Source organism: Colletotrichum abscissum, assembly GCF_030869225.1.
Source record: "Colletotrichum abscissum strain IMI 504890 chromosome Unknown Scaffold_11.1, whole genome shotgun sequence".
Taxonomy (NCBI): Eukaryota; Fungi; Ascomycota; class Sordariomycetes; order Glomerellales; family Glomerellaceae; genus Colletotrichum; species Colletotrichum abscissum.
Window position 1 is genome coordinate 1,179,655 of NW_026849999.1, and position 13,630 is coordinate 1,193,284.

Genomic DNA, 13,630 nt, shown 5'->3' on the forward strand with positions numbered 1-13,630 from the left:
TTGACTTGACTCACCATGAGCGATGAGCCGGGAAATAAGGCCATCACAGGGCCGTCCTCAGTCGGATCACCACGATTCAAGCGGACATACGTTGCTTGCGACACCTGTAGGTCTCGCAAAGTGAGATGCATTATGGGAGGTGAGCCCCCTTGCGCCAAATGCAAACGTGAGCATCGCGATTGTCGATTCGATCGACGTCCGAGAACCTCGAAGCACAGGGATCCGCCAAATTGGAAAAGTAACCGGCCGGCTGAGCATGCTATCACGCCGCAGCCTGCTAGCGTCAGTCGAGCCAAGTCACCACAAGACGTTGATACACCAGTACAAGAAAACATGCCATCAGCGGCCCCTCTATCTAGAGCAGTCAACCAAGACCTTAGAAGCGGGTGGCATCAAAGTTCTCTTCGTGATAGTTCACTTTCAGAACGGGTTGTCTCCAGCCTTGTGACCGGCTCTAATGATGCTCTTGATGTGCTGTCCGACGCCGCAAATATACTTCACCATGCTACAGTATCACCATCCTCTGGTCCCCCTTCAGCACCGCCAACACACGCCGTGCAGGATGTTCCCGTTGCTGTACCCGCCAGAGAACAAACAGGAGGTCAGATCGGGGTGGGTTTTGTCATTCTGGCTCTATCTGAACCAGGCGACGATACCCTCGATATGTGGGACAAGTGCAGATTCGTCAGACAGGGCTGGTTCACATCGCAAGAAGCCGTCACGTACATCGATCTGTAAGGTTCAACTCTTTGGGCTCAGTGCAGCCAATTCTCACTCACATCGACTAGTTTCTTCAAATATCTCTCTCCACTATCTCCTATCATCGTCGACCAATTTCGGAACCACAATGCTCACTCAAGCCTCGTTTATGAAGAATCCATGTTATGTTGCACTATCCTAATGATTTCATCTCGATTCTTCCTATTGCCGGGAGCAGGCGGCATTTCCAGGAGTCAGTTGATACATAATCGACTTTGGCAATTTTGTGAGCTGATGATCAAACGCATTATTCTGGGTCAAGAAAAGATTTCCACCGCCAAGATGAGAATAATCGGCACAATCGAGAGTCTGCTGCTCATCTCCGACTGGCACCCTCGAGCCATTCATTTCCCTCCGGATACAGAGGGCTGGGATGCTATGCTGATCGATCTGGATTACGACCGAGAGAACCGGAGACGAACTAACGATGAGGAACCCCTCCTCCGTTGGCGCAAGGATGTTTTTGAGCCTGCGAAAAGAGCGAGCAGGATGTCGTGGATGCTCCTGGGCCTTGCGACGAATCTTGCCTACGAGCTTGGAATATTATCAAGCGGTCAGCGCGCAGACTATACGGCGTCAAAGGTTGCAGATTGTCGCAAGTTTCGAGCTCGAAAGCTGCTTTATGCCTACATGACTCAAACCGCAACGAGACTTGGGTATAGCTCCGTCTTCCCCGAGAGTGTGTCCATTGCAGCCTCGAGATCTTCGATGAAAGACATGGACCATTCTTCACAGGCCTCATGGGCATCGTACATGGATATCTACCTCGAGTTCACCCGTCTCTCAAAAGTAGCTTCGTCAATGTTCTTCCAATCTGTGGAACATTTGGAAGGCTTACTTCAGAGCGATGGCTACCCAGATCTGCTGGATCATTTCCTGAGCTCTCTTTCCAACTGGAAGGTCTCATTTGATGCAGACTGCAAAGGTTTGTTGATCCATCTCCACAACACTTCAGATGGCTAATATGGATGTATCATCATAGCTGGGCTGTTAAGAACATCACTATCTATCGAGTACTACCACATTAGAGCTTGCATAGGTGCCATATCAATACAGGCAGTCATACAAAGAGCTGCGACAGCCAGAGCACATGGAATTGAGAAGGACAGTCTAGCCGGCTATATGACGGCCCAGGATGCTAGATTTCTGCAAGAGGTTGTGTCGGATAGCAGCGAAGTGCTGCGCACTGCCACTCAGACATCTTTCCAGTCACATCTTGCATATGCGCCAGCAAGTGTCAGGATCAGCGTGATATCTGCATCCGTCTTCTTGTTAAAGGCCCTCAGTCTCGGATCACCCGCGACAGATGCTCCTTCAGCCCTACGGACGTTAGATCGATGTGTGACTGCGTTGGGAAGGTACCCGCCCGACGACATGGATTTTGCACTGAGATACGCCCATCTCATTGAGAAACATACCAAATTCCTGAAGTCAAATCTCTTCGTTGTATCTGTACCCCAGAGAGCGCTCAACGATACCCAAGACAGCCTGAGTGGATTTGGACTCACGCTGCCAACTCTTCCGCCTGATCAAAGTACCAATGATGGCGTGTCTACGGATCAGAACGGGATCTGGCGGGCTCTGCAATTTGACTCCAGCATTGCTCCTTTCAGTGACAACACGGATCAGCTTTACCAGGGGTTCGACATCGACTCACTCAACTTTCTATGGAACCTCCCAGATATCAGTTAGAGATACACGGCCAAACAGCTTATACGTGAACCATCCGTCTGAGGAAATGTCACAGTGGTCTCCGCATGCTTTAGTGTCAGCTATTACAAGGCATCCGTGACTTTCCGTGTCAAGCCGCGTTAGTCCGTCGATGTCCGTTAAATCTTGCCAGGAGTGTCCAAGATTCTCCGTCGCCCTGTCGGCACCCATTTTAGTCCGCTGAGCTGCGCCCAGCCATCGTAGAGCCTTTTGTCGCCTCAGAAAGCCCATCATTGGCGTGGCTAAGCTACGTGTTCCCGGCTAAGCGTTCCATAGATCTTTCAAAACATGTCACGAAGACATACATGTACACTAGCGAGCGGGTGTACTAACGCAGGATAATGCGGGGAAACCTGGACCATCCGTTAGATACTCTGGAGTGCAGCTACCTCGTTGATACGTGTTCTATATAAGAAGGGGGACTAGGGATTCTTTGGCAGTCCCGACAATTATTCAACTGAGAGTCTGGGAGCTATTATTCCATATCCGGATACGTATGTATACCTTTCCATCAGGGAATATTCGACATGGCCACTTCCAAACAGCCTCATCTTGAGGCGCTCGCGTCTACATCTGCACCCAAAGTAGATGAAGTTGCCCTATGTCAGCATCTGGAGTTGAGGGCGGTACCGAAATCCCATATCGACACATCAGAGACTGATCCCGCGGGAATCTACGGGAGCCTAATCCCGGCTGAGAAAAGATTGGTACGGAAGTTGGACTGGATCATCTTGCCAGTTCTTTGGATTATGGTTGGTACACCGTACTCATGGTCTAGTGTAAAGATCCCACAATGAACGCTGATCGTTGTATTATCTTATCAGTACTGGTTCAAGTAAGCGTACCAGTAGGCGTACGCTCAAGCAGAAACTCTTCCTGACCATCTTCACGATAGTTACCTCGATCGAAACGCCGTTACCGTAGCCCGTTTAGATGGCATCGAGGAGGAGCTTAGTCTGACCTCGGTTGAATACCAGACCTGTGTTTCCATACTCTTTGTGGGATATATCCTAGGACAAATTCCGAGTAGTGCGGTCTAATCCCCCTTTTTCTTCTAGGCGGAATTTGACAAAGATCAACAGACATGCTGATAACACGAGTCAGGCCCTCATGGTTCATGGCTTCAGCTATGGCCCTTTGGTCAATAGTCAGCACCGTGACAGGTTTGACGAAAGACTTTAAGGGCCTGCTTTTGACTCGATTCTTCCTTGGCATCACGGAAGCGCCGTTCTACCCCGGCGCTCTGTATCTGCTAGGAATCTTCTGCACCAGAAAGGAGATTGCAACACGAATTTCCATACTCTTCACAGCTAACATATGTGGCACTGCTTTTGCTGGTCTCATAGCCATAGGAGTCTTCCAAATGGACCAGGTGGCTGGCCTAAGCGGATGGCGATGGTTGTTCATACTTCAAGGCATCATCAGCTTTATCGTTTCGGTTTCATCGGCCTTTCTGTTGCCTGACCAACCTCTCGACACTCGCTGGCTCAGTGAAGAGGAGAGAAAGCTGGCGCAGTCCCGAGTTGCAGCTGATACAGTCCAACTTCAAGCGAATACCAGCACTTGGGCCGGTCTTTCTGAAGCCATTCGGGATCCCCGTCTTTGGGTTCTGGTGACTATGCAGCATTTGCATCTTAGCGCATCGGGTTACAAGAACTTCTTCCCAACTATTGTCGAAACGCTGGGTTTCGGCCGAAACGTAACGCTCGCCTTAACATGCCCCCCCTACATCATCTCCGGTATTGCAACCATATCATGGGCTGCTAGCTCAGGTGAGGTCATTGAGCAATCGTACGTGCGCACTACTGACGAATATCGTCAGGTCACTTCAACGAACGAGTCTGGCACATTACCATTGCCAAAGCTGTCGCGGTTTTTGGCTTCGTGCTAGCTTGTAGTACTTTGAATGTCGGTGCGAGGTACTTTGCTATGTGCACCTTTGCAAGCGGTGTCTATGCATGTAACTCTATCATTCTCGGCTGGGTCTCAAGCACCTGTGGCCAAACGAGGGAGAAGAAAGCAGTTTCCCTCGCCTTGGTTAACACCACCGCCACCATCGGTTCTATTTACACCCCAGTAAGTCACCGCCTCTCTATTCCATCTCGAATGATTCTTGGCAACCTCCCTGACTGTTTTCAGTATCTCTGGCCAGAATCAGACGCACCTCGGTATACCACGGCTATGCTGTCCAGCGCTGCATTCTCCGTGGCAGCCGCGGTCATGGCCTGGATTCTGAGATGGATGCTGATGAACGAGAACCGAAGACTACTGCGCATAGGCAACCACACCACGCTTCTGTTTAGCTACTGAAGTCAAAAGAAAGTGTTTCTGATTAATCAGACAACGATATCACTGGCGCGGTGCTGTACGTTAGAGATCACCGTCCTGGTTATGGTCAACTTCGAATACCAGCACGGTGCAAGCAAGAACGAGAGCCCAGTACTGCCTTCATCGAACAGTGATAGTATACTAGATTGTTGATTCTTTCTAAGGATCTAGTCAGGTTTCAATGACTTGTGCACCCAGCGATAAACCCAATGATTCATCCTCTAGAATGTGCAGGGGCAGTTTGGACCACAGAGGTTCTTGCAGTAGCCAATGTTGTCTCCACCCCAGCATACGCCAGGCCTTCTTTCGCACGCCGCTATGCAAGCTGTATGACATCAGTGAGAGTCCATTGAGGGAAAAGTCAAAGTCTTCATGTACAGTTGCACTCCTATCGAGCATGGGGTATCAGCGGGTTCCTCTTCAGTCAAGTCTCAGTTGGGCATTGCATGTTCACTTACAACCTGCTGAGCTACTGCCTGAGAGGCAAGAAGGCCGAAAAGAGCGAGAACGGCAGTAGATGAAGGGAATTGCATTTCGATAGATTTTGGATATTCGACTGTTATGTTGGGTTAAGATGAACTAAGCAATCGACCTGAAGTAAGAAGAGATGCTGGGCTTTTGCAACATTTATGTGTACTCTTGAGGAGGCGACCCATATTTCTTGACAAACCTGAAGATGGAAATATCACCCCGTCACCGATGGAGAAGCCCATGTGCCAAGACTTCGATTAATGATCAACTTCGTAGAAAAGACGGCCGACAAATACCTCCCGGTGGCCGAAATTCGGTATCGAAGACAACGAAAACGCCCGAATTACTGCGCCCGGTTCCAGCCTTTCCATGCACATAGGTGAGCCCAAGCTACGGTTCATATATCAAGCAAAGCTTCTTATATGAGATTGCAGGTTGGCTGGGTTAACGAGTCACGGCGACCCCATACTGCGGACTCCAGGAGCATGGTTCATCCTCGGTTATCAATCTTGGTAGCGTCCCCTTGCACAAAAATTCCTCAGATGCTTCTCTATATAATTGCCCGTACGATCACACGTATAGCTGGGCAGAGCCTACGCAGGTTTCGAGCCATGTTCCTCGGTACTTGAAAAGCTAGTACGGACCTTGGTCCAGCTCGTAACCCAGCTTAGCGATACGATCACCAATTCATGAAGAGCGATTAGGGGGCTGGCAGAAAGACAGATGCTAGCGGAGTGTCGGCGAGACCCGTCAGGTCTTTACCGGTTGTTAAATTGAAAGCTCAGTGAACCACTTCTTTCCGTACGCAGCATTTTCCCGTCTTGACACACCCAGTAATAAGTAGTGTGTAGTTTGATGTTAAGAAAGCTAGTCATTTGCCCGTAATATGGATGGCTCCGTAACCGCCACTTTGCCTGTAGCACCGCCATGATCGTGTGTGGTACCCCTGTTGAAGCTTAAATCAGACGCTGGAATTCAAGTGCACAGACCAAAAGGTACTGGGTACGGAGTAGTGAACAGTGAACACGGATGCAGAGCAGCATAGGTGCTGACCTTGGCTGTGGAGAACCGCGAAGGTGAGAAGGTGGACCGTGGAAGGTACCTGTCTACGGTTGCAAAAGTGGCTCAGCTGCGCGACACGTGACACTGACGCCACTCCCGCGTCTCGCGCAAGGCGAACCTCACCTTACATCACCAGCCTCATCAGCCTTGTGGTACCGCGCGCTCTTGACTCGATTTCCTTCTATCCGGCATTATCACCAATACCTCTGCTCTTCACGCGCCGCGATCACAATGTCGACGACTGCACCAGAGACTGCCGAGCAGGCGCCCACCGCGCCCAACACGCAAGAGACGACGACCGATGCCGCCGCCGCCCCAGCTGATGCCGCGGCTGTCCCCGAGGCAGTTGCGCCTGGCCCAGAGCCCAAGGCCATTACCCGCAAGGACATGTCTCTTCGCGAGTTCTTGACCAAGATGGACGACTATGCTCCCATTGTAAGTCTCAACAACAATTTGCAGGGGATCGAATACCGATTGACAGCTTTCACCTGCTTAGATCCCTGATGCAGTCACAAACTACTACATGACCAAGGCCGGCCTCCCCCCACCACCGCAGACCGACCCGCGCCTGGCGCGCCTGCTCGCCCTCGCAACGCAAAAGTTCATAGCCGATATCTCTGCCGACGCATATCAGTACAGCCGCATTCGCGCCTCAAACTCCAACGCCAATAACCCCATGGGCAACCTCGGTGCTGCGGCGGGATTCCCCATCCCGGGCCAACCCACAGGTCCAGCCGGCGCAAAAGACCAAAGTCGCGGAGGACCTCTTGGTATTCAGAGACCTGGCTACGGCGGTGGTGGACAGGGCGGCAGCCAGAACAGGACCGTTCTTACCATGGAGGATCTCGGCATGGCTGTCGGCGAGTACGGAGTCAACGTCAAGAGAAGCGAATTTTATCGATAAGGGAGGTTGGTCAGAGCAGCTGGGAGCTGCCAATATTTCTTTGGGCTGGTGTGCATATATCACGGCGTTGGGCGGACTTGGGTATGGCGTCAACGGGGTTTCACATGACCGGGAGATTCGGCTTTGGACGAGCACTACGTTAGAGGCGCTCGAAAGTTTACGATATGGACATCCATTCGGCTAGCAGAGGATCGTCAACGGCACAAGGCCCCAAATTCTTATGCTACAGTATATATCGCTGGTATCTTGACATTGTTGTACAAATGTTTTCTCCACTCCCTGACAGACGCCGTCCGCATGCTGATGAACTTTTGAAATCCCAAGACCGTCGCCGCCTATTACATCCTGGACCAGATGAAGGGCTTTCTCGTGCTGCCAAATGTTAGCGCCTAAGAACCTCAACATCTCCAATATGGTTCCAACGTACGGCGAGAATTCTCCCAGTTTGTGACCGACCATGTCTTCCGTAATCGTCACGTCAATGTACGCCTTGCCGTTGTAAACCTGGAACTTGAGGCCGACAAAGTTGGGCAGGATCGTGGCGGAACGGGCCTGCGTCCGGATGGGTACAACCTTCTGTCCGGGGGCGGGGCGCACGATGGGGAGACTATTTGCGTCAAGGTCAGACTCGAGGCCGGTTCGATTGAGGGGTGTTCGCGGAGGGGAGGGAGTCCTTACGGGACAATGTGAGGTCCTATTAATGAATTGTCAGTTCAACAGGTTCGATCCGACATGACATATCTGAGACTTGCCTTTCCATACGGATCGCTTCAGGAGGTGTCGTGTTGGCTGCATTTTGGCGACTCCTTTTGCGATACGGGATTGATAGCTACTTCCACCTCCAAGTCACTTCTGGGCTGTCGCGATGCCACGCGGGAAGAATTTCCGAGCTTCCAGAATTCGGTTGAGTCACGTGAACGGCCGGTGCTCCGTGCTTCGGACCCGACTATGGAATACCGGCTTAGCTAATCATAGTTCGCTGCACTCAGCGACAACCTCTCCACCAATGTCACTGATGGGCGCAGGTAACTTGAGCCAGAGTTACCAAATTCAATAGTATCCGTTCCTCCCTCTATTACCTAAAGTCCCCAAATGATTTCAAGTTTTACGTGGAGAGAGCAAAGATGGAGAGAGGCTTTCCAGATTATGGCCTTCGTACTTTTCTGTTCTGCTTCTCAGTGCACGCTCGGAAGGCCGTTCCATACTGTTTCAGTTGGCAACGGCGACGGTAAAGCAGAGTGTGCAGAGCTATCGATCAACTTGTTTCCTCAACCGCAAACTCTGTTGAAACGACTCAGTCCAAAGTTTTTCAATAGTGCAGCATCCAAGGATCTCCCTGCTGGCCGCCAACTCCCAAAGTCTACTGAGAGAGGTCCGCCGGCCACAAGTCTAGTGATTCTGGCTTGAACGGCTTGTTCCCCTGATCTCATGTCTCTTATATCACGTCATTGTACTCCGTACTCTATAAGCCTACTTACATCACCCTTCTCTGCCAGCCGACTCCTTGAACAGCCACATCCTCTATTTGTAACCTTCTCGCGCCGCCGTCCCGAGTTCGCGGCTCAACTTGGCCCCCCTCGCAGCTCTCCAGTCCCATCTTGATGATCATTGTGGGGTTTGGCGATCCCTTAATTCCAGGTGCTATACCAGCGACCACGCGGAGGGAATCCCCCCGGCGACTTGAAACAGCCAACTTTATTCCCCCCCTTTGGGACCAACGACACTTCAAAGCCTGTTAGCGAACCACGAGTCCGACTTGTCAGTCTCTTTCTGTCTACTGTTGCGTCGCACTTTGCTTTTCTTGTCTCTCATGCCGGCACTTGTCACCCGCGGGAAATTTGCGCAAATACCGGAGCATGTCACCCTCCGCCACTCGACTCGACTGCCTGCCAGATTATCCCCGATCCCCCTTCGATGATGATGCCGTGTAGCCAAACAACTTCAGACTAGGCCTGCACGCAATCTAATCCAGGCGGCAAACGAAAGCTCCCCAACTGTACGACTGTACGAAGCAGCCGCATTGCTCGGCACTCTCGGCATCAAATGTGAACCATGAACCGTAGTTTGGCGCCTGCAAGGTCCCAGGAGGTCCAGCAGAACCAGCACTAGGAGGTCCAGGTCCCGAGATCGTGCTCTCCCCTACCGGGGACTACCCCACGCGGCACATCATCCATGCCAAGCAAGCTTAGTTTGGTGAGGCTCGCCGCTTCCACGGGCTCCAGAGTGTCCAGACTAGACTTTGAGAAGCAAAGTGACCGGCCCCCCCTCGTTGATTGCGTTCCCTCTTTTCCCACAAATCGTGTGGTGTTTTGCCATTTTACATGCCATTATACATGGGACGGAGCAAGGGACTCCGTCATGATATTGTAGGGGGGTGGCCTGGTGATTCTCCCCCAAACGTTCGTAACAGGCAACTTTTCCTGTCGACAGTCCACTATTGTCCATGTGTCGGTACCATCTTTACCATCCCGTCCCACCCCCCTGAACTGAACTGTAAACGAGAGACGGATGAGAGAGGAGACGAATGAGGAGACGAGGGAGAGGAGGAAGACTGAGAGAGAGGGTCCCGGCCACGAGGATATAAAGTCTGCCATACCTCGGAGCCACTCTGGGGTTGGTCTTGGCTTTTGCTTGGACTGCATCCGACCTGTTTACCTTCTTTTCTAGTCTAACCCTTTTCGTTCCTTTCTTCGATCAAGAATCATGAAGTTTTCCAACATTGCTCTCGGAGCTGCGTCCGTCGCATCGGTCCTGGCGGCCCCCATTGACGGCGCCAAGGAGAAGCGCGCCGGCAAGTTCCTCTTCACTGGTGTCAACGAGAGCGGTGGCGAGTTCGGTCAGGGTACCCTTCCCGGACAGCTGGGCAAGGAGTACACATGGCCCAACAAGACTGCCATTGATGTGAGCAACACAGAGACGATGATGCCATGAGGTAGCTGACTTGGTGGTTTTAGACCCTTAGAGCCCAGGGCCTCAACACTTTCCGTATCGGAACGATGATGGAGCGTATCATTCCCGACAAGTTGACTGGTACGATCAACGAGACCTACTTCTCTGGTCTTGAGGATGTAAGTCTTTTGCGCAGCCTGCGGATGGTGGACATACGTAAGGTATCCTAATACTTTGGCCGTAGCTCGTTAAGGACGTCACCTCCAAGGGCTCCTACGCCGTCATCGACCCCCACAACTACGGCCGCTACTACGGCAACATCATCACCAGCTCCGCCGACTTTGGTGCGTGGTGGAAGACGGTGGCCGCCCGTTTCAAGGACAACGACAAGGTCATCTTTGACACCAACAACGAGTACCACGACATGGACAACACGCTCGTCCACGACCTGAACCAGGCCGCCATCACCAACATCCGCGCGGCGGGCGCCACGAAGCAGAACATCTTCATCGAGGGCAACTCGTATTCTGGCGCGTGGCACTGGATCGAGAGCGGCTCCGGCGACGCCCTCAAGAACCTCACGGACCCGTCCGACTCGACCGGCAAACTTCTCTTTTACGAGATGCACCAGTACCTCGACACGGACGGCTCCGGCACCAACGAGGCCTGTGTCAGCAGCACCATTGGCGCCGAGCGCCTCGCCGTTGCCACCAAGTGGCTCAAGGACAACAACAAGCAGGGTGTTCTCGGCGAGATTGGCGCTGGTGTCAACACCCAGTGCGAGACTGCCGTCAAGGGTGCCCTCCAGCACCTCGCGGACAACTCTGAGCAGTGGAGAGGTGTAAGTGGTTCATGTTTTCAAACGTTTCTCTTATGCTGATAGCCGCTAACAATCGCCAATGCAGGTGCTCTGGTGGGCTGCTGGACCTTGGTGGGCGGACTACATGTACTCCATGGAGCCCACGACTGGAAAGGCATACGGAACCTACCTCCCGATTCTCAAGAGCTTCATTTGAGGCTATTCCGGACATCGGGGTGGATACGTACCTTTTACGGGGTGCATATCGACGGAAGTGGAGCATGCGGCCGGCGCCACGTGATTTTGACGGCGGCGTTGTTGCCGGAAGACGCAGTTACCTGTCCGTGGACATGGTTGCTGAAGTCTGATGAAATTCTCAATGTAGATATTGATCGTGGGTATCGTGGCCCCTGGTGTACATATCTGGAATATGAAAAGCCCAGTTTCATTCGTATCTGCTGTTGCACTTGTGGTGATACAGGTGTAGTTGTGGATTCGTGACTGACTTTTACGACAAGGACAGCTGGTAGTTGAGGCAATCACGAATTGGGTAGTTGTCAGTCACAAAGCGATAGGTGAATGATAGCTGATGCTAGTGTTGGTTGATTATCAGCGATGCATGACCAAATCTCAGCTGTAAGATGAGGCAAAAAGTGAGCTGTCTCAATCAGGCAGGTGGTGGATATAGCTGACAGGATTCCCCACGTTGCAATTTACGAACGTGTCCTCTCACCTTATTTTGTTGGAATTGGCATCGCTGATCTCGTAGTCCGAGCCTCCAACAAGAGTCGCCTGCCTATATGATCCCACAAGTCAGAAGAGCCTGCATCTCACAAGAACCTCACACATCTGAAAGTCCCAAGTGCAAACGCGGGGAATCGGACTTGTCAGAATTCAAGGCCCCGGTGGCGTTTTCTCCAAGTTCCCAGCCACTGAATGCGTGGCATATTGCCTTGGGTAGTTTTGTGTTAGTCTTAGCACCCCTTCCTAAGCTTCAGGCAACTCAACAGTTGCAATGTGCCGTCTTGCATATGTGCTGCAGAGAGACGATAGAGAGGCACACAAACAGGCAGACTATTTTGTTTAACACAATATTGCCAGAGGAAGAGAGAGACCTTGAACAATGTGATAAATCATAGAGGTGAGGCTCGCCAGGTACAGATACAGGCAACACGCGCATGCGCAGACACCCTTGCATGACCCCGAAAAGGACCAAAGAGAGTGCAGCGGAATGCTACAGAAACTGACAGAGCTTTGGACTAAAAATTGTGCTATTTTGCAATTCGCCATCCCGCAGCCCGCTGGACCCCGAACTTAGCACGCCTTTATGGTAGGCCCGGAGGTACCTACACAGGAAACCACCATCTAAATTGCAGTGCTGCACACTAAAAAGGTACCTCCCTCGTCCAAGGGTACCTCCACCTCCTCCAACTCCACCCCCCAGCCAGGCCGCACACACACACACACACACACAACCAACCCACTGGACGGGCGCCGTTTCGACCACCTCACCCTCTCCGAGTGTCTTCCCCATCGCCCCCAAAGACGCCCTCGCCCTCACGCGCTAAACCGTACAAAAACTCGCCAACTCCACGCCGCGCCGTCTTCGCCTCTGCATCCTGCCAGCCTCCTCCTCTGCTCTCCTATTAATACCTTAAATCAACCAGCCCTCTCTCTCTCTCACTTGCGACCTCGAGGTTCTTCGCTGTCCTCGTCCTCTTTCCAATTATTCCCAATCAAACTCCCATTAGTTCCGTCGCAAACCGCCAAAATGGTCAGCCCTCAGATGTACGTTGCACCCTCTGGGTTTCCATCCATCGCACCGAATCGCACTGCAAATCTCTGATTTCAATGTTTCCTTGCGCGCCTTCAGCAACGACGTCGAATACCTTTACTGACAATGCCGTAGCACCAACCTGATCATCATGCTCGGCATGGTGCAGGTCTCCCGCAAGGTCCCATTCGAAGACCCCAACGTACTGAACATGTGCCGCGCCGGCTACATTGCCAGCAACATCATCATCGCCATCATCTACCTCTACGTCCAAGCTCAGATTAACAAGAAGAAGGGTGCGTTCACTTCGTGAAATCGTACAGGGTTATCGAAGCAGTTGCTGATAGACAGTAGACCTTACCACGCTCAAGTACGTCGAGCCCCCAGCGATGGGATCCGCCGAGGAGGGCAAGCTCGTCACCACCACCATCCACGCCTACGACACCACCCAGCTTCGGCAGGCCTTCCGCTCCCAGGCCATGGGTATCGCTATGATGGCCTTCATGCACATCTACATGAAGTACACCAACCCTCTCCTGATCCAGTCCATCATCCCCCTCAAGAGCGCCCTCGAGAGCAACCTCGTCAAGATCCACGTCTTTGGCCAGCCCGCCGCTGGCGACCTCAAGCGCCCCTTCAAGGCGCCCGCCGGCTTCATGCAGGGTCTCCAGAGCGGCCCCGCTGCCAGCGATAAGAAAGCCATCGAGACTGCCGAGCGTGCCGGCCGCGGTGGTGCCAAGGAGGAGTAAATGTCTGCTCGCTCTCGTCGCCCGTCGTAGTTGGTGCTTAGGGGAAAACGGACAGTCGTACTGTGAACAAAATACAAAATCAAAATAGGGGGTCACCATTGGTCATACAGGAGACGCTTTTTGGTTGCGTGCAAGGGTGGTCATATATGTTACTATACCCACCTGGAGGCAATAAAGGGATACGC

The 13,630-nt window shown here is 52.3% G+C and overlaps 7 protein-coding genes across 7 annotated transcripts; 6 read left to right on the plus strand and 1 right to left on the minus strand.

Moving 5' to 3' along the window:
- Window positions 1-15: 15 nt before the first annotated feature.
- Window positions 16-2,451, plus strand: CABS01_05723 (uncharacterized protein; the record flags this gene model as incomplete). The annotated part of the gene is made up of 3 exons (XM_060539091.1): window positions 16-734; window positions 789-1,684; window positions 1,742-2,451. The coding sequence occupies 3 exons, from the start codon at window positions 16-18 to the stop codon at window positions 2,449-2,451; spliced, it is 2,325 nt and encodes a 774-aa protein (XP_060405353.1).
- Window positions 2,452-3,598: 1,147 nt separating this feature from the next.
- Window positions 3,599-4,779, plus strand: CABS01_05724 (uncharacterized protein; the record flags this gene model as incomplete). Its single annotated transcript, XM_060539092.1, has 3 exons — window positions 3,599-4,241; window positions 4,292-4,545; window positions 4,609-4,779. 3 exons carry the CDS (start codon window positions 3,599-3,601, stop codon window positions 4,777-4,779), a joined length of 1,068 nt encoding a protein of 355 aa, XP_060405354.1.
- A 911-nt stretch (window positions 4,780-5,690) lies between these two features.
- CABS01_05725 (uncharacterized protein) lies at window positions 5,691-5,897 on the plus strand (the record flags this gene model as incomplete). The annotated part of the gene is made up of 1 exon (XM_060539093.1): window positions 5,691-5,897. The coding sequence occupies one exon, from the start codon at window positions 5,691-5,693 to the stop codon at window positions 5,895-5,897; it is 207 nt and encodes a 68-aa protein (XP_060405355.1).
- A 664-nt stretch (window positions 5,898-6,561) lies between these two features.
- CABS01_05726 (transcription initiation factor TFIID 23-30kDa subunit) lies at window positions 6,562-7,234 on the plus strand (the record flags this gene model as incomplete). Its single annotated transcript, XM_060539094.1, has 2 exons — window positions 6,562-6,765; window positions 6,827-7,234. 2 exons carry the CDS (start codon window positions 6,562-6,564, stop codon window positions 7,232-7,234), a joined length of 612 nt encoding a protein of 203 aa, XP_060405356.1.
- A 338-nt stretch (window positions 7,235-7,572) lies between these two features.
- Window positions 7,573-8,843, minus strand: CABS01_05727 (37S ribosomal protein S19; the record flags this gene model as incomplete). Its single annotated transcript, XM_060539095.1, has 3 exons — window positions 7,573-7,606; window positions 7,662-7,841; window positions 8,713-8,843. 3 exons carry the CDS (start codon window positions 8,841-8,843, stop codon window positions 7,573-7,575), a joined length of 345 nt encoding a protein of 114 aa, XP_060405357.1.
- Window positions 8,844-9,937: 1,094 nt separating this feature from the next.
- CABS01_05728 (cellulase) lies at window positions 9,938-11,139 on the plus strand (the record flags this gene model as incomplete). Its single annotated transcript, XM_060539096.1, has 4 exons — window positions 9,938-10,135; window positions 10,189-10,302; window positions 10,368-10,964; window positions 11,029-11,139. 4 exons carry the CDS (start codon window positions 9,938-9,940, stop codon window positions 11,137-11,139), a joined length of 1,020 nt encoding a protein of 339 aa, XP_060405358.1.
- Window positions 11,140-12,693: 1,554 nt separating this feature from the next.
- On the plus strand, window positions 12,694-13,445 carry CABS01_05729 (phosphate transporter; the record flags this gene model as incomplete). Its single annotated transcript, XM_060539097.1, has 3 exons — window positions 12,694-12,710; window positions 12,832-12,992; window positions 13,051-13,445. The coding sequence occupies 3 exons, from the start codon at window positions 12,694-12,696 to the stop codon at window positions 13,443-13,445; spliced, it is 573 nt and encodes a 190-aa protein (XP_060405359.1).
- Between the last annotated feature and the right edge of the window lie 185 nt (window positions 13,446-13,630).